The sequence below is a fragment of the Vidua chalybeata genome, chromosome 20, assembly GCF_026979565.1.
Source record: "Vidua chalybeata isolate OUT-0048 chromosome 20, bVidCha1 merged haplotype, whole genome shotgun sequence".
Taxonomy (NCBI): domain Eukaryota; kingdom Metazoa; phylum Chordata; class Aves; order Passeriformes; family Viduidae; genus Vidua; species Vidua chalybeata.
In genome coordinates, this window is record NC_071549.1 from 159064 (window position 1) to 177883 (window position 18820).

The 18820-nt window shown below is 56.7% G+C and overlaps 1 protein-coding gene across 14 annotated transcripts; it reads right to left on the minus strand.

Annotated features, from left to right (window-relative positions):
• Positions 1-7: 7 nt before the first annotated feature.
• On the minus strand, positions 8-18060 carry MLXIPL (MLX interacting protein like). 14 transcript variants are annotated; one of them, XM_053961084.1, is made up of 19 exons: positions 17506-18060; positions 11279-11385; positions 11052-11134; positions 10771-10860; positions 10533-10577; positions 10038-10236; positions 9278-9355; positions 8905-8952; positions 7272-7367; positions 5532-5704; positions 5299-5449; positions 4170-4243; positions 3656-3827; positions 2900-3012; positions 2620-2763; positions 2288-2415; positions 1861-1996; positions 613-742; positions 8-230 (listed from the first exon to the last, which is right to left on the minus strand). In XM_053961084.1, the coding sequence occupies exons 1-19, from the start codon at positions 17799-17801 to the stop codon at positions 103-105; spliced, it is 2391 nt and encodes a 796-aa protein (XP_053817059.1). In that variant the 5' UTR covers positions 17802-18060; the 3' UTR covers positions 8-102. The 14 variants fall into 14 exon arrangements, with proteins under 14 accessions (XP_053817059.1, XP_053817047.1, XP_053817054.1 ...); XM_053961072.1 differs by having other exon boundaries at positions 3656-3824; positions 4855-5449; XM_053961079.1 differs by having other exon boundaries at positions 2620-2700; positions 4855-5449.
• Positions 18061-18820: the final 760 nt, after the last annotated feature.

Sequence of the window (18820 nt, forward strand, 5' to 3'; positions counted from 1 at the left end):
GTCCATGGCACAGCAAGTCCTTTATTGTAGACGGACAGGGCGGGACAGCCCTCGTGCAGTCCCGGTTCCCCACGCCGGTGCCCGTGGGACGCCCTGGAGTAGTCAGATGGAGGAGGAGGCGCCGGGACGTCCCAGCGCCGCCACTGCCCGCGCCGCCTGCTCGGGGACACGGGCCGGGTCGCTGAGAATGGCGGTGGAGATGCTCAGCTGCCGCAGGGAGCTCAAGACGGCTGCGGGGATAGGGGACGGGGGCTGGAATGCGTGACTCATCCTGGGGAAGACGGCGCTGCCCGGCCCCGCTCCAGCCCCCGGAGTGGTGGGATTGGTCCCTTCCACAGTCCCAGCAGAAGCGGTGAAGGGAAACCCACCCTCAGGGGCTTTGGGGAGGGCTGAGCCTGCCCTGCCAGGACAAGGGGTTGGGGCACTTCCGGCTCAGCTGGGGCGTGGGTGTGACAGGAGCACGGGAAATCACTGAGCAGGAGCCCCAGGACGTCCCACAGATCAGCCCTGCCATCCCCCAGGACACTCCTGTTCTTTTCCCCTCTGCCTTTCCCTCCGTCCATGCCAACCCAACTTGGTCAGGGTGCCACAGCCAGGCACAGGGCCACCTACTTGGCCGAAGGGCTGGGAGGGAGCAGTGCTGGTCCAGCCAAGCGAGGGATGTTTGGGTGAGGCTCTCCATGCTGGCTGTGGACACCATGCCATTGAAAGACTCGAAGAGGGGCCGGATGATGATACTGAACTGTTGGGATCAGAAGAGTTAAGGACCAGCTTTGCTATGACAATGGTCTCACTCTTCCCAGGTGTGGGTGGGCATCACCCTCCTATCGCAGCAGGGCAGACTTTCTTGTCTGGACATGGAGCAGAACTGCTGGGACAGCAGGACAGGCCATGGAACAGACCTGCTGAGTGCCTTCCCAGCATAGCATCACACCTGGCACTAGCCCAAACTGCTGGGGTCATGGCATAAGTGTCACCTGGGTAGGCAGTGCGAGACATGCAAAACCCCTGTCATGACTGGGGCTACCAGAAAAGGTTGCTGAGACACAAGACGTCCTCCAGAGCAGGTCAGGGAACCAACTAGAAAAGTGCTCAGGGGCAAGGCAGGACACCACTCTGTCCCATAAGCTCCCCTAATGCTTCCAGCCTGCAGGGACCAGCGTGGTGATTTTGTGCAAGTAGTAATCCACAGAGATACCTCCACCACAAGCATGTCCTAGAGCCCATGTTGGCTTTATAATACCCCATGTCCTGAGGAAGGAGCTCAGAAGAATGCATCAGAAGTAACCTCTGCCTTGTCCAGATGCCCTGTGCTGGATGGGACTATGGGCAGCAGTGCCTTTCATCACTCTGCCACTTGGGATTTCACAGACCTCACAGGCTCTGCCAGTGAGTCCCAGTGTGTCTAATCCATGCTCACAGAGGAGCAGATGCAGCCCTTTGCCCACAGGTTCCTTGGCCCTCGATCCTCTCCATCCCTGTGTTCCCAGGGTATGGCATGCAACCACCAAGACCAAGCCATCATGTCCACAGCTTTGTGTCTGGACCTTTCTTAATCCATGGCTGCTGCCTCTCAGAGCCAGTTCCCATGTCATCAGGAGCAATTCCCTCCATAAGCTTAGCTCCACTTCCCTTCTTCTTGATGACCATTTATCCAACTGTTTCTGATCTCTTGGAGCAGAATATCCCTCCTAACCACAGAATACCAGCATGTTCCCACCATGTGACTTTGGCTGGGAAACATCTCCCTGTGGTCCCCAAAGCCTCCCGAGCTTGAGAGACCTCAAAGACCCAGTAGCAGCAGATGAACCAGAGCACCTGGTGTCTAGTGGAGGGTGAGACGGAGCAGCAGGCACTGACCCCAAAGGATACGATCCAGAACTTCCAGTTCTGCAGTGTGGAGGAGCGAACATATTCATCAAACATTCTGCGCAAGTGGTCAAAGCGCTGTCGCGTGATGGGCACCCCTGTGGCTGGCAGCTGCTCCTGGCACAGGCTGCGGGGCACAACCAGTGTTGTGGGGCCATGTTTGGGAGGCTGGGAAGCTCAGCAGGAGTTGCCAGCCAATGTCCCCCTCCCAGGGCAAGTGTGGGACCTGGCCCTACTCTGTCCTGCCTCTTGAGCCTCAGCCCTCCCACAGAGAGGGTTTGAGGAGGGACAGTCAGCTGGGAGGTGCTCCAGGGAGACCAGCCATGTCCTGCTGCTATCCTGGCACTGCTGCTTGCTCTGCCTGGCTACCCCAAAGCAGGCAGTGCTCCCCCATCTTCCCCAGCCATGGCTCCCTTACTTGATGGAGCCATTGAGATCCTCGATCTGCTCCCGCAGACGCTGTGCCTCATCCTGCAGAGCTGCCCGCTCCTGCTGCAGCTTGCAGATGTACTCGGCTGTCTTCTGCAGGGTGGTGGCCTTGCTGACCTGGGGGGCCGTGGGGTGAGAGGGGAAGGGGTCCCAGACTACCCTCACACAGCCTCACTGTGTGCCTGCTGTGTGCTCTAGCCTCCTGCACCACAGGCTGGGGCGCAGGAGAGGACCTCTGTGCTGTGGGTCACAGCAGGGATGCAGTGTCTCTGGGTGACGTGCCGTGTTCCTCCATGCCCAGGGCTGGCCCTGGGTACTCACCTTGATGCTGGGCTGAGCACTCAGTGTGCTCACCAAGCTGTGCAGTGTGGTGAAGCCAAGCTTGATGTTGAAGCGTCTCTTCTGCTCAGCGGAGATGTGTGTGATGCGGCGGCTCTCCAGCTGCAGGTCAGCGCCGTCAGGCACCTCCCAGCAGCAGGGACAGCATGGACCACCAGCCCCACTGGGGACAGGCTGGCCCAAAGCTTGAAGTGAAGGTAGATGGTGTCTTGTGGGGAGGATGAAAGGGGGGTGCATATGAAGCTGGCAGCTCTTGCCATACCTTGCTGGACTCGGGCCTTCCCGGACGGGACACAGGCTGGTGCAGGGAGATGCCAGTGCTCTGCCTTGCAGTGGGTCCTGGGGAAATCTGTCTGGGCTTGGGCCAGTCACTGCCTGAAAAAGGGAAGGTGCTGCTATGAAGAATGTGATAGCAACAGTACTCATGACAAGGTGATGTCTCAGCACCTGGGACGGGCAGAGAGGGGCATCCCACAGTGCTGTCCCCACCCCACAAGCCACCCCACTCAGCTGATGGGGATGCTCCACTTCAGCCTCCAAGCACACATTATCCCAAGTCCCTCTCATTTTACAGCTGTTCAGAAATGAGAACATTTGGGATTTGAGATTTTAAATTCCCAGCATTTCTTGGGGTTGAAATTGCATGGAAAGAGTTGCGAGGGGAGCAAGGTTGTGGTGTGCAGCACCAAACTGGACTGGGAACAACACCAGAGCCTGGTTTCCAGCAGCCGTGCTGGTTACTGTGGGTGAAAGCGGATGCTTCTTGCTCCAAAACCAAGCTCCGGGGTTTCAAAACCACAGTCCGACATTTTGCTCCATTTTTGTCTTTCCCTATTTCTGCTTTTGCTGCTGGAGAAAGAAGCAGGTGAAGGGGCACAGAAGGAATCCTCCATGCTCAGCAGGATAAATGGAAATAGCCAGGATTGTAGCCAAAATGAAAATTCCCACAGCGCTTTGTCCAAGCTCTCTGCAGGAGCCCCAGTGCCCTGTGGAGCTCCTTGGGGTGTTCCAGACTCACCACAAGCTGAGGTAGGGGACAGCTGTTCTGCCTTGGGGACTTGCAGGGGGCCCAGCTGTGTGCCCACTGTGTGCAGCAACACTTGGGAAGGGCTGGAGCCAGGAGCCAGTCCTGGGCTCATCTGGGCCATTCTGGAGAGGAAGGTGGCAGGGACTTTGGGGACAGTGCTCTGCTGTTGGGAGAAGACAGAGGAAGGGGATTTGGGGGATGAGCACCCCATGCACACCAGGTTGCACGAGGATGTGCAGCCCCTGCCACCATCTGCAGGGGCAGCCACAGTGCCCCAGAAAAGGGGCCCTGCAAACGGGATGTCTCTTACCTCTGCCTTGGTTGTTTTACAGGAGAAGAAACTCAGGCAACTCCTGTCATCCCCAGCCACCCAGCCACGTGCCCCCTCCTTCCCTCCATTTCTGTCCAGCCCACACCAAAGTGTGACCTCCAGAGCCCATCTCCACCTCTTCCCCAGCAGCCCGCAGAAGGCAATTCCCAACCCAGGGGTTTTTTGAGTGCTTACCGGGGAGACAGGGGTCGTGGGCATGAGTCCTGCACCCATCGGGCAAGGGGTATCCAGCGCCAGATCCTGCTTGGCTGAGGGGTAGGGAGCAGATGGGCACTGCTGTGTGGGGCTCTTGGGGCTGGGGTGACCTTCCCTGCCCCAGGAGACAGCTAGTCCCTCCCTGCACCAGAACTGCTGCAGCCCCTTCCCTGCTGGATTGCCCCAGAGAACAGGGATGCACCTCTGGAGGAGGAGTCTGTTCTCCTCACAGGGGAGTTCGCAGGAGCTTCAGGCAGGCAGGGAGCCCTAGCCCCTCCTCAAGCAAGCAGAGGGCCATAACTGTGCACAAGGCACCTGTCTTATTACACCCACAGGTAGCATATTAGGCCGGACACCAATGACCCCCCAGCCTGTTGTGCCAACAGGGCCATAGAGACCAAACTAGGGTCACAAGAACTTCCCAGCAGTGCCTGTTGCCCAGTCCTGGGGCCGGGCCACATCTCCCTCTGAGGCCACTGAAGCCAGGGCTGATCCCTCAGGCACCTGGGTTTGGAACTACCCCACTATGCGGACTGCCATGTGCCCTGCCCAGTATTCCCTGTGTTGCAACCCCAGGGAGAAATGGGGTCCCCACTCTGATCCCCACAACAGCATGCCCCCCACCTCACTCCTGTGTCCCCCCACAGCCCCCCAACCCTGTTACCTGTGGTCAGGAGCTGGCTTGGGCAGGGGTTGGGCTCAGGCAGGTGGGACAGGGGGTGTCCTGGCAGCCTTCTTGCCTTGGTGCCACTGGGCTTCACCTTGGGCTGCCCACCCTCACCCTGGGGTGGCCCCTTGGGGGGGGTAAACCTGGGGTTGCCCAGCAGGGCGGGGGGCAGGAGCTGGGAGACAGCAGGGCTGGAGTACCCCTGGGGCCCCATGCCTGTGGCATAGCCCAGCCCTGGGACGTAGGGGGCAAAGCAAGGGCTTGAGAGAGGGGAGGCAGGGTGGGTAGCAAGCGAGGGGTCAGGTGAACTGCTGTAGGGGAGCTTAGAGCGGGGAGCTGAGGCGGGGGAGAAGGGGGGTTCCAGGCTCAGCAGTGGTGCCCGGGGGGATGGGATGGGGGGGACATAGTGGGGTGCTGGTGGCTCCAGGCCAAGGCACTTGCCAGGGAAGTCGTATTGCAGTGTGGGCTTGTGTCGGATCTGGGGGCTGAGGCTGCTGGGTGCCACGTCGGGGGGTTCGGGGGGCAGGGGGGCCAGGGGCAGCTCAGAGCCCAGGAAGGCGCTGTGGAGGCTGAGCTGGGAGGCACCACTGGGCTGCAGAAGACATGACAGGGTCAGGGTGGGTGACTGGTACACCACCAGTAAGCCAAAGGCTGCAGGCTGGGATCCCACTCACCTGGAGGAGGGTGCCGGGTAGGAGTGGGGCCTCGGGGCTCACAGGCAGACCCCGAGCACCCATCAGGGACCCCCCACTGCTGAACAGGGGCTCAACCATGGGCGAGAAGCAGGATGGATCCTGGTAGCCCAGTTGTGTCTGAGATGAGGGTGGCCGGTGGCTGGTGAAGATTTCTGCAGAGTCAAGTAGACACACAGTGACCGGCATAAGTGGACCTGCCCGGAGGGGAGGGGGACACCCTGGGGCATGAGGGGTGGAACCATACCCAGCTACTGGCATTCTGCACTTTTTGGGGCCAGGGCAGCTCCACTCAGGGCTAACAAGTTCTGTGCTGCCCACTCCAGTGCTGCTGTGCATGCAGTCTGTGGCTAACCACATCCCATGGCCTTCCCGAAGCTGAGCCGCGTGACCCTGCCGCGACTCCCGCTCCCTTCCTCTCTCCTTCCCACAACCCTGGTCCTTCCGCAGGCCCAGACACCACAGCACAAAGGGCTGGCCCCACACTTTTGGCAGCTGTCTCTCTGGGCACATCAGCCCCATTAATGCCTTGGCTCAGTGCCTGTGTCAATGCTGGTTCTGGCATCACCACAGGGAGGGTTTTTCATGGAGAGGATGACTGTGGGACACGGGTGGCACTGCTGGATGCTTCCCTGTAGGATGGAGTAGGAGGGTTCCCTAGGTTTGCTGCCTAGCAGCCCCTGGCACAGGTGCAGTGCCTGAGCAGCCACTGGAGACAGGCACTTGCATCTCCTCTGGGAAGCACCCAGCTGTGCTCTCCAGCCCTTGGCTGGCACTGGCAGTGCCAGCTCCAGGCCCTGCTGCTAGTTCTGCCCGCCTGGTGTGTACAGCCATGCTCAGGGCACCATCTGTGGTCCAGGCTCCAGCACCTGGGGTGCCCTGGCTGGGACCCACAAAGGCCTAAGACCCTGCTGAATCTACACCAGAGAGGCAAACATGCCAGCACAGTGGGATGCCAGGGGGCTGGGCATGGTGATGATTCCAGCACGCCATACACTGCCATCTGAGGGGAACGCTGATGTGAGACAGGACAGAGCCACTGCTGAGATGTCCCAGTCAGCTCTCAGACTGCCTCTTACCCCTGCCACAGTCATGGTGAATCCCTGACAGCACATCAGGGCCATCCCTGCCCCTCCACAGTACTTTGTGTGTGCCGCCATGCTGCCAGGCAGGAGCTTGGCCTTCCTGGGATGCAGTCCAGCCCCCACATTGCCCCCACCTCAGCCATGCTCACACCAGGATGTCCCTGCCACCAGCACTGAAGCTCTGCAGGTATTTTTAGGAATTTGCGGTACCCAATCTGCCAGATCCGACTGTGCCTCTCACCGTGCCAGACCCTCTCACTGTGCTACAGGGATGGAAGGTGGCTGGCAGTCCCTGGCAGCCTTGTCCTCCCTTTCCCCTGCCCCTTCCTCACCCCATAGCTCTTGCCCATGCTCTTCCTCACTGTTGTATTGCCCTGTTACACTCTAAGCAGTGCGGCATGGCCAGGGCACAGCCTGCACAAGGGAGAAGAGCCTGCGTGGTCAGCAAGGCTGACCTGGTATCCTGACCTTGGTATCCTGCTCAAACTTGGGGATGCTCTCCAATGTGATTGGGCCTTCCCAACCCAAAGACCCTTCAGCACTTGTCCCAGGCTTTGGGGAGAGCCCTGCAGTGCAGCAGAGCATTGCCACCCCATGGGACGGACAGCCCAGCCCCAGTGCCCAGCACCGATCCTACCTGGAGCACGGTGCCAGCAGGGCACAGGGCCGGACTGCTCCCTCGCCTCTGCCATCAGGACTTGTCCATCTGCCTCACACCGCGCTCCAGCACCCGCTGCAAACACGAGATGCTTCCTCATTTGGGGATTGGTTTGCAGGCACTGACTGACAGGCACTGAGCTCTGCCACACCACCCCACACAATGACAGCCCTGTGATCCCATGGTGCCTACCCCACATGCCTGCCCTGTGTAGCTCTGCACGAGGCTGCAGGGTGATCCTTGCTCCCAAGTTGCCTGCCCTGCTGAAAAAGTGAACTTTTGGGACATAATTGGGTTGGTTGGCTGGCACCCAGCACCCCAATCTCCTCCCCCAGCTCTCCCCACAGTCCCAGGGGTACAAGGCACACACAGTGCTCAGATGTAACATGTTATCGCCCAGGGAGCTGCTCCATCCAGGACAAAACTCCCACCACCAGGTCTCCAAGCACCCTATGGGATGCTGCTCTGTCCCAGGACACACTAGCCTGGCAGACCAGGAGCCACAGCTAGACTTGGGACCCTCCCCAGCTCCAACAGTGTCCCTGGGCTGAGGCACTGGACATGGTCAGAGCAGGAAGGGATGTTTCCTTCTAATGTTGTGGTCTGCAGTAAGACCCATCCCATTGCCAAGAAGCACCCTGAAGTAAAATGCAGGCCTTTTCCCAGGAAAAAAAGCCAACCTAACTGATATATTGGTTCAGAAAGGAATCACTGTGATCCTGCCATCTCCTGCTGAGCTTGAGGCCATGCTGGGCCCTCAGAGAGGTTCTGGAGCTGCTGCTGTGACACCATACGGGACCTCTCAGGATAAGGAACACTTACCAAGTGTCAATTTGACCCACTTGGAGCTGTCAGCTGTCACCTTCTAGCAACTGATGCCCACTTGGAGCACCAGGGGACAGAAGGTGAAGCACCAACCATGGCAACAGACCCTCTTCCCAGCATACCTCACTCTGATGGGATCTGTGGTTGGAATGAGTTGAGAGGGTGCTGGCAGGAGTCTTCCCACCTCATCTATCCCAAGAACATCCATTCCAAGGGCACACATGCCACCACGTGCCCTGGCACATAGATTGCCCATCCTGCTCCCTGCCAGCATCTGGTCTTGCAACACCCCACAGCCATATGGCGCAAGTACCCTTTTTATCTCCTCCTGGAGGAAGTGGAGATGGGCCATGGAGCTCCAGGCTGCTCACACAGTGGTCTGGAGATGCTGGTGCTGCCCAAGGCCACTAGCTATAACTGGGTAGCCAGCAGGCTCCCACATTGTGCACAGGCTACCAGCTCTGGCATGTTAGAGGGCAAAGCTGGTCCCCAACAGTGCCTTGCTCTGGCATTTGGGGACACTGCTGTGACCAAGACATGTCCCAGATGACTGCATGGACATTTCACAGCTCAGAGCCTGCATGGCAGCATGGGGCAGTTTGCCACTGCCCACTTGCTGGTGTTCCCACAGCTGGAAACCAGCGCCAGATTTGTCTTTGGGCAGCCTGGCAGGGACAGTGACTTGTCCCCAGCGGATGTAGCACAGCCCTGTGCAGGGTCCCAGCTCCAAGCCAACCACCCAGGCTGGCTGGACAGTGGGGTGAGGAGGACACTCAGCAGAACTTACTCTCTAGAGGTTTCCTCTTCCTCTGGGGGACAATTGTCTTTCCTCTATCTGCAGCCAAAATGAGGGGCTTTAGCACTCCTAGAAATAACTTCTTTTTGTAGAAATTCCCTCCCACAGCTCCTGGCCAAGCCCTTCCTGACCTTCTGTGGCTCTTTCCAGGGGTAGGTAAGGCACAACAAGGCTCTGCCTTCAGCCTCTGCCCATCCATGCTGCTTTTCCCATGCCATTAGATGTCCAGTGCTTTCTGCCTGTCTCAGCAATTCCCACTACTGCCAGGCCAAACCTGTGACACCCCCCCCCCCCCCCCCAATTTAGGCAGTCACAGCATGCAGGGCTGGGTGGGATGTGGTACTGCATCCAGGCTGCCTCTTACCTGATATGTCCATGTCATCCAGGCTGGGCTGCAGGGGTGCCAAATCCGGCTGTATCATGTCAGCATTCCCAACATACGCTGGAAGAGGACAGAGCTGGAACATCAAAGTCCAGCCACTGCATCCCCGAGACCCACCTTGAGGGCTGCTCCCACCACTGCCTTGACACCTACCTGGCTGCCACACCTCTATGTCACCCCAGAACCACCCTGTGTCACTGCACCCTGCCCTGGGCAGGGAGATAAGTTCCTACCCTGAGGAGAGCCGGGGCCATCCCATCCTATCTCACCACTGTCCATCAGCACCTCTAGGGCCTCATCCAATTCCCAGGAACCCCAGTGAAAGGCTGATCCTTGGCACAGAACCTGGCTGGAGCTGCAGATGCCCGAGGGACATGGCCAGGTAGGGACAGCAAAGAGTGGCCATGGAAGCAGGACCTGCCCTGGGGGCTGGGGCAAAGTCCTTCATGGTGCTGGTGGTCCCTGGGGAGCTCAGCCCAGAGACAGCACATCCTGGTGCATAAGGAACCACAGGAGAAGGAGATGATCCCACCCTGCCCAAACACTCCTTAAGCATCCCCTCCCCTGGTGGATCCTGTTTGGGCAGAACAGGAACATCCCTTCCCCCTGTCCCATCAGGGCAGATGCCAGGGCACCCTGCCTGCCCAAAAGGACATGGCTGGCAGCTCTCAGGGGCTAAGCCAAGAAACAGCACCTGGATTCCTCCTCCACACCCTGCTGAAGCATGGTCTGCAGCACCTACCATCTTCGGGGAGCACCTGGTGGGTGCTGGGCATCTGTGTCATGGTGAAGAGGGTGTCAGATATGTCTGAGAGGAAGGTGTCCAAATCGAAATGCTGCCTGTTCCCACGGTCCTCCTCCTCATCCCCAAGCAGCATGGGCACTACGTTGCAGAAGAGCTGGTTGCACCATTTCTCCGTTGGCCTCCAGACGTCCTCATCCTACATCAGGTAGAGCAAAGGAGCCGAGTGGATGCCTTTCATGGGTAGGGTCCATGTCTGGCTCCCTGGCTGCTCCCCTGGCAGCTCCCATGCTCCCTGCAGTGTTTGCTCCCTCCAAACCTTAACACCTGGCACATTGCTACTTCCAGAGGGTGAATCCAGCATCCCAGGTGCTTAGCATCCCATTCCAATGGGCTTATCATGCCCTGGGGCTTTTCTTTGCCCTTTTGCCCAGTGCAGGGGTCCAAACTGTGTTCCCCTTTCTCCCTCTTCCCACCCTTCCTCAGCAGACTCACCCGCTTTGGACTGGAGATCCCTCCCTCCCGTGTGGCTTTTCGGAGCTGGAAGGAGAAGACAGCCTAGGTCACCCCCCAGGCAGGGAGAGCTCAGGGGGCCAGCCAACATCCCCCTGCCATGCTGGCAAAAGCCTGTCATGTCCTGCCCTGTCAGCCATGGCTCCAGGTTGGTCACACTCTTCCATTCCACTGCTGGCACTGCCACAGGATGGGGAGCAGCACGGGCAGAGCCACTCACCCGCTTCTTATAGTAGATCCTCCATTTGTGGTACTCTCTCATCACCACCTCAATGCGGCGTTTCCAGTAGTTGCCCTCCAGCACGACAGCCTAGGGGGCAGGACAGGGGGTCGTGGCTGAGCTCTCTGGCCCCAGCACCCCACAGCCAGACCTGCCTTCCTTGTGCCTTATCAGAAACACCTCTTCCAGCAAATCTATGAAATGCAACATGTCCCCAGATCCCCACTGTGTCACACAGACCGTCGTGCTGCCCCAGAGAGCTGCAAGGGACCCTGCCCTACCTCTGGTTTTCGGTGCTCATAAGCCTCCATGCCTTCCAGAGGGGTGACGAAGCCGCACACAGGGTTTTTCCTCCGCTCCACATCTGCACAGGGAAGAATACAGCTGGCTGTGTTCCATGCCCCATCCCTATCTCTGCACCTGTACACGGTCATTCCAGTGCCAGCTCCATCCCACTGGCACAGCCTGGCATCTGGCAGACAGAGTGGGGTCCGGTGCCCATACTCACATTGGATGTACCATGCTCTCCAGATCACATTGTTGAGTCGAATTTTATCCCAGCAAAGCAGCCGCAGCCCCTTGAAATTCTTCCACTTTGGCGATACTAGCTTCCCACTGAAACACCAAGCAAAGGGGAGGCTGAGGGGCACCACCTTGAAAGGTGTCCAGGGGCCACCAGCCTGGTGGTAGGTCGGGAGCAGGTACAGCCACATGACTCTGCTGCAGGTGCTTGCCAGGCACCTGTGGGAGCACCCAGTGGAGCATTCCAAGCTCCTGCACACCCTGGGAGCAGCACAGACCTAAACCCTGAGCTTCACAGACCCACAGAAGGCTTCTCAAACCCCTGGATTAAAGCACAGCCCATTGAGGCATTGATTCCTTGATGTTTGAGCCCCAGCTTTGAGGCGGGATCCTGCTGCCCCTGACCAAGCCAACTGTGTCCTGGCTCTGGAGGACAGGAAGGTAAGTCTCCTGCCCAGGTGAGATGCATGGTGACATGTACTGTAGTGGCTCTTGCCTCATCATAGTGTTTGGGCAGCTAATTCTGACCCTTCCTTTAACACCAGGCAAGGCTTGGAAATGCTGCCTTCAGCTGGAGCAGTCAAGGGCAGCCCTTGTGGAGGGTCTGGGAAGGCAGGACAACACTGGAGGATGTTCAGGATGTTAAGGGACACTTGCCTGTGCTCCAAGACAGACACAGAATGACCCCAGCCCTGACCTCTTCTCCACACCGATCCCCACAAACCTAGCCCCCCAGCCTGAGCTGGGCTCCCTGCTTCCCATTTCCTGGTTCCCAGAGGCAGCTGTGTTTGTTCTGCAGCTCATCGTACTGGTGGTGATGTCCCTGATGGGACCCGCAGTGCAGGAAGCCTCATTTCACTCCTCGTCTTGTTTCCATCCAGCTGAGGAAAACAACCCCTCACGTGCAGCCGCCGAGGGGGTCCTGAAGGTCCTGCTGCCCCAGGAGCTCTGAGAGGGAAGCCAGGGTCCCTCTGCCTTACTTTGGGGTCCATTTCACATCTCCAACTCTCCCAGCAACATGGCGTGGCTTCAGGGCAATGCCAGGTGCTCCAGAGGTCCCTTTGAGAGCTGGCTGCAGGCTGCATGGCATTCCTGCCTGGGAAGCCATGTCCCTGTCCAGCAGACAATTTGTACCCTAAATATCTTGGTGCTGCTTTGACTCCTACTTCTCCTTGGTACATGCGTGGAGCAGGAAAGGTGGAAGCTGAGCTGGTGTCAGGGTGCTGTATCCCCTGTTCCCAGCCTCTCCAGGTGCCACCTGGCCGTGCCCCCAGGGAGGTGCTGGGAATGAGAGTGGTGCATGAAGGCTCTGACTTGTTCATTAACCTCTAAGTGCTCTCAAATAATGATTTTGGTGGGTTCTGTTTTGACCTGCCTTATAATCTGCCTCTGACAGAGGGGGAAGACTGGGGACCCCTACAATTCCAGAGCCTGATGCAGGGATGTGTCTAGGAGCAGGTGCAGGAGTGGATGGGGATGGTCTCCCAAGGGAGACCCAGTCTGACACGTGGCCCCCGGGGCTGGGGAAGGACCTGTGACTCCAGCTTGCAGAGAGTTAAGGCTGACACTGACCACTCTGCTATCATCAGGATTTTGAACTTTCCCCAGGCGCACATGGCAAACAGCAAGATGGTGCCAAGTGGAGGAGCCAATGGAAGAGACAGGATTCCTGGGCACATGGCCAGATCATGCTGGTCAAGGCCATGTTCCTCACTCACAGCCAGCTGAAAAGAGCAGCCGAAGCCTGTGGGACACACCTTGGCCTCGTGTGAGGCCAGTGGGCCATGGCTAGGAGTTGCTGTGGGGCCTGGAGGCAGCAGATGCCTTTGAGCTTTACCACCAAATGCCTTTTCCCCCCCCCCTTAATGATCCTTTCAGTTTTGGGGCTTAACAGGCTGATCTTTGCCCCCTGCTATGCCTTGAATAGGGCCCCACCCTTCCCTGCAATTATCTCCCCTGGGGAGATGGATGCAAACTTCCCATTGAACCGTAGGAAGGTTACAAGGTGCCCCAAACAGGTTGGGGGTCCTGCTGCCCTACACTGTCAGAAGGAGGGGGACATAGATCCAGCCACTGGCTACAGCGTGTTTGTGGGATAGGGTGAGGTGGGCTGGCACCCACCAGTGGCAGGTACCACCTGTGGCAACAAGGCTCAGCCTGGGTCCAATACTGGCATGGGTCCAGCAGTACCTTGTTTGGTCTATGACTCATTTACCCATCCAACAGTTTCAGGTGTTGCAGTCTCTGATTTCATGGCAACATGGGTACTTTCCTCTTCATCAACAGCAAGAGGAGCTGCTGTATGAAGAGAGGAGTGATCTGGAGAGATGCAGGGCTGCACCAGCACACCAGCCCGGCCCCTCTGCACAATCCTTGAACAGGATCAAAACCTAGGGGAATGATAGAAGAAAGAAGTGCAACTCCTTGCCATGAATTACAGCAGAACAACAGTGCAGCGTGGGTAGGTTTAGCCCAAGCACAAGACCACTCATCAGACCCCCTAGAATGGAGGTCTTCTGCAAGAAAAAAATAGGGTTGAATGATGAACTCCAGTGAGTGCATCCCTGGAATCTCTGCCTGGTGTTCACTACCCCTGTGTAAGCATTTAGGGCACTGTGAGTTAGAGAATCAATAGCAGCAGTTCCACTTCTCCCAGGGGAGACACAGGCTGACAAGAAGATGAATTAGTAGGGAATTGGCACACAAAATACCTTGTTTTAAATCACAAGAGAGGCTGAGAGTATACTCCAAGTCACTTCCCAGTCTGATATCCCTGCTTGTCAGATCTCCTCTCTGGAGCACAAGACAGATGTTGACAGGTAAGACCATGAATGACTGCAGTTCACATCTCCCAGTCTGCCCCCAGTTTTCCTTCCTTCAGGAGGATGTTCCCCAGATCAGTGATTCCGAACAGTAAGTCACAGGAGGGGGTGTGAGCCCAGCCATGACACTGTGCAGGTCACACTGTGGCGATGTAGAGGATGAGCCTTCTCATACTAAGGCCAAAATGTCAGCAGCTCCTGAAGGAGCTCAGCTCCACCCTCAGATTTTTGGGTAATGAGATGCAGCTAGGTGAGCTGCAGGGAGAAACAACATTCTAGGGAAGGATTCAAGGAATGCAGGATGTTGCAGGAGAAGGAGTGGAAAAGGATCATTAAGCAGGAAGCTGCTCTAAATGTCCTGGAATATAGGTAAAAAGGAACTGCTTCATCCTAGCCTTAGGAGGAAGACCTCAGAGAGGGGAGTTGCCTCTCTTTCGGGGATCTGAGGAAACAAATTACTGCTGGAAGCAAACCTTGATGTGGAGAGAGCATTTCTTTACCAATGAGGGGTGATGCACAGTCCTGCCCATGGAAGGAAGATAAGTCATATCCTCAGAATGATTGCTTAGGCTGAGACAGGACTGCTACAATATCTGTGAAATGCAGAGGAGGAATGCTGGAGAGGGGAAGAATTCCAGCTGTAACCATTGAAAAATATTTAGGGAAAGTTTAGTGAGTTACCTTTGAAATGGTGTGAGCCCAGACAGCAAAGGATGCAGCAGTCACAGCTCACCCAGAGACAGGATAGTTTTCCCCTCTGCTCCACACTGCTATGGCCAAATCTGGACATTGTCACATGTTGGACATCTGTGACATGATTGGACATATGTCCAATCATGGACAGAGAGGGAGGTTTACAAACTGGAGTGATCCTGGAGGAGGATATCAAGGTGATTGGGGACTAGTATATGTGACAGAAGAGGACTGTGAGGGATGTGTTTGTTCAGCCTGAAGAAGGTGAAGAGAGAATTACTGCCATCAGCTGCCCTAAGGAGGAGACTGAGCCAGACAGTTCTCAAACATGCACTGAGAAAGGCCAAGGGGAAACAGACATAAGAATTGGAACAGGTAAACTCCAAACTAGAGCCAGGGACAGCAATTCCCTATGGGAGAGGGGCAGCTCTGAGCAGGCTGCACAGGTGGTGGGGTCACATCCTAGGGCTCCATCTGTCAAAGTGATGGCCCCGAGCAACCTCATCTGGCTTTGGATCTAGTCCTGCCCTGCATGAGAGTTGTATGAGGAACTCCACAGTTGCCTCCCAGGTGACAGCTTACAGTGGTTTCTCCTTGGTTAGGAATTTAGTCTGAGCTTAACTGTGGGTGCTCTCCTGAAAGCTGGAGGATATTGGGCTGGTGACTCCAACTGAGGCTGTGTTGCCTCTGGGAACCTGGCTGGAAGGGGAGGTGTGAAATGGCAGGTGATGTAGAGCAGCATCAAATCAGACAACACTAAATGTAGAAACACACCAAGAACACTTAACTCCATTTTTCCACCCTGATACCTTTCTCCAGCTGCTGCCTGCAAGTGCGTCAAAAATGTATTAGCAAAAGAAAGGCTAAGTGAGCCGGGGTTGTCCAGCCTGGACAACCTTAGAGACCTTAGAGCCCCCCCCCCAGTGCTTAAAGAGGATCCAAGAGAGCTGGAGAGGGATTTTGGTCAAGGGCCTGGAGTGACAGGACAAGGTAGAATGATTTCACAGTGTCAGAGGACAGGGCTAGATGGGATATTGGGAAGAAATTCTTCCCTGTGAGGGTGGTGAGATCCCAGCACAGCTTGCCCAGAGAAGCTGTGGCTGCCCCATCCCTGGAAGTGTCCAAGGCCAGGCTGGACAAGGCTTGGGTGAGCGTCCCATTACATAGGAGCCAGTATCTGCACTTCCATGCTCAGCGCAGGAAGGAAATGAGCCACTGAGAGTCCAGGGAGTGGGGAAAACTGGAGCAATAGAACCCTGACTGCAGTGAAATGGCCAGCCCCCAGTCACACACAGTACTCCAACTGTCAAAGCCCTTGTACCCTGTCTGTTTCCACTCTGCCTGGGAGCTCCAGAGCCCAGGGGCACACTGAAGCTGCCTTGCACCTCATGAGTCTACAGTTTGAGCACCCTGGTGTGACAGTGTCTGTTTTTCCAGCCTCAAAGCTGCAGGGCTCAGGTATGGAAAGAATGGGGCTGGGAGAAGAAAAGACAGCGAGGCCACCAGTGTCTCTATGACCCCTGTTTGTGGCACTCAGGGGTGGCCTGCCCAACCAGGAAGCATGATACTTACCTGGGTCACCCCATGCTGAGGCTCCCTGTGCTCCCAGAGAGCACTGCCTTCCCCAGCCCCTTGGAGCAAAGCTATGCTGTGCTGGCTGCTGGCAAACTGGGATGATCCCATCCACCACTTGGGATATGGTGATGGGTCAGATGTACACAGCTATGTGGGAACTGGTACCTTTGGAGTGCTGTCTCTGTGCCCAGCATCCCCAAGGATGTCCTGGCAGTGACCACATTCCCTATTGCATCGAGCACTCAAGGACTCTAAGGCAAACCTGAGAGCTCAGCCACTGGATGAGATCCTGGATGAGGTAATAGGCACCTCCTTCAAGGCTGCTTTGCTGAGGTTTTGCTTTCACGTGGTAGAACATCATCATCTAGGTTTTCACATTTGGACATTTTGGGAGAGCTATACAAGTGGTTTGACACTGACACCATGCTGATGCCACGCTGGAGAGCACTCAAAACCTTGGGGCTTGGCAAAGGAGGGGAGCTGCCTCCAAGAATGTGGACTGTGGCCATAGGAGACACATTGCAGTCTGTCCTGTTGTCACCAAAGAGCTGTCACTGGTCTTTGGCAATTTGTGTGGCAGAGGAACAATGCAGGCACCCATCTGATTTTGCTGGTGAGAAGCAGGAAAGCTTTCAGGAGACCTTGGACAAAACCCATGCAGCCATCCAGTCCCAAGTGCTACTGCATGTCATGGAATAACCTCAGAACACAGGGACAGAGTCAAGGACGGAAGGCAGGACTCCTGCTCTGGGTTGGATTGCCAAAGAACTGAGCTGTCCACAGGGTCACTGCTGCTCTACAGTGTGCTAGGTCTGGCCATGGGGGAAGTACATCTGGGCACAGTGACACCAGATCTCATGGGAAAATGGAGGAGAGTCAAGATACACATGGAACAGAGAAGCTTCTCACCTGGCTCCACAGCCAACAACCCAGCATCAGCTCTTTCTCCCTGAAACTTTCCAGGATGGCAATTTCTGAGCATATGACACATCACAGCCCATGGAGAAGAGGAGGAGGAGGTCAGATGGAAAAAAATTCCTGGCTGGGGAATGGGGCTCAGCTAGCCTCCTGCCTTCAGCTAGCTGGGGGTGCGTAAGACACACACAAGGGCTCTAGGACTCACCTGTACTCCAGGCTCATGCACTCAAAGAGCCGGGTGAGGGTCGGGTCAATACTCCGGGGATCAGCCAGCTCGGGCTCGGCACGGTGGTGCCGTCGCCGGGGCAGTGAGTCGCTGTGCGGGCACGACACCATGAAGTGGCCACTGTGGATGACCTGGGAGTAGTTCTGTGCTGCAGCATTGGGTCCTGTGCCACCCACAGCTGCGTCCTCTGAGTCAGAGTCAGAGTCGGAGACGGGGCAAGGCCCAACCGGAGGCTCCAGGAAAGGTCCCGGTAGTCCCACCTGAGTTCCTGCCATTCCTGCTGCCTACTGGGGAGCCCTTATGGATCTGACCCAGCACTGTGATCCGTGTCCCGGCTGAGCTGAAGCCCTACAGACACTGCACTGGCATCGAGCACATGCTGAGCTCCCCAGTACAGAACACTGGCACCACGCCTCCTCCTAGGCACCTCCTCCACGCAGCCGACAACACCGTCTGTTCCTTGCTCCAGGGTTCAGCGGTTGGTTCCCCAGGGCGGATTCGCTGCCAGCCTTATTTATAGTGCTGGTGGCTGATCCCGCCCATGGCAGACCATTAGCAGGACACGTCCAGTGGCCACCAAGCACCAGAGCTTCAGCTCCATGCCACTGTCCTGCTCCAGCAGTGTCCTAACAACGCCAGCTTTTACATCCCCCGCACACCTGGGGAGGAGCACTATGGGTCCCCTTCCCCCCCGTTGCTGTGGCCAAGGGTTGGCTGGCAGTCGGCTCTGTTTACCTGGAGTTAATCACTGATCCTGGGTGCTGGTGGAGAGAGGAGCAGGCGGTATTTACCCAGTGCCTCTGCTTTAATGGATCTCCCTGCACTTTCAAGGGAACAAATACAGATTAAGGGACACAAACAGGTAAAATTATAGCAACGGGCACTCAGCTCAGCACGATGCAAGCCAAGGCACTGAGCCAAGTGCTGAGCTGAGAAACAGCCCCAGGAGAGCGTGATCCAAGCTGAGATCCAGCAGGAGAGGGGATACAAACAACAAATGTGAGAGAGAACAGATACAAGTTTGGGTATGGTGGGATTTACACACCTTGTTGTCATGTAATCCTTAAAATCAAAGAATCATCAAATCCTATAATTATTTGTGTTGGAAGGGACCTTAAAACTCACCTCATTCCACTCCCTTTCCACTAGACCAGGGACACCTTCCACAAGAGCAAGTTGCTCAAAGCCCTGTCCAACCTGGCCCAGAGTACTTCCAGGGATGAGGCAGCCACAGCTTTTCTGGGCAACTTGTGCTCAGACCTCACCACCCTCACAGGAAATAATTTTTTCCTAA

What these genes read in the sequence shown, in the direction of transcription:
- MLXIPL (XM_053961071.1), bottom strand. Translation starts at nt 17,801, where the DNA reads ATGGCAGGAACTCAGGTGGGACTACCGGGACCTTTCCTGGAGCCTCCG. An exon ending in GGATCTCCAGTCCAAAGCGG is followed by an intron (nt 10,237 to 10,532) that starts GTGAGTCTGCTG and finishes TACCTGATGTAG; the next exon opens with GATGAGGACGTCTGGAGGCC. An exon ending in AAGCCAGCTCCTGACCACAG is followed by an intron (nt 4,244 to 4,854) that starts GTAACAGGGTTG and finishes CCTACCCCTCAG; the next exon opens with CCAAGCAGGATCTGGCGCTG.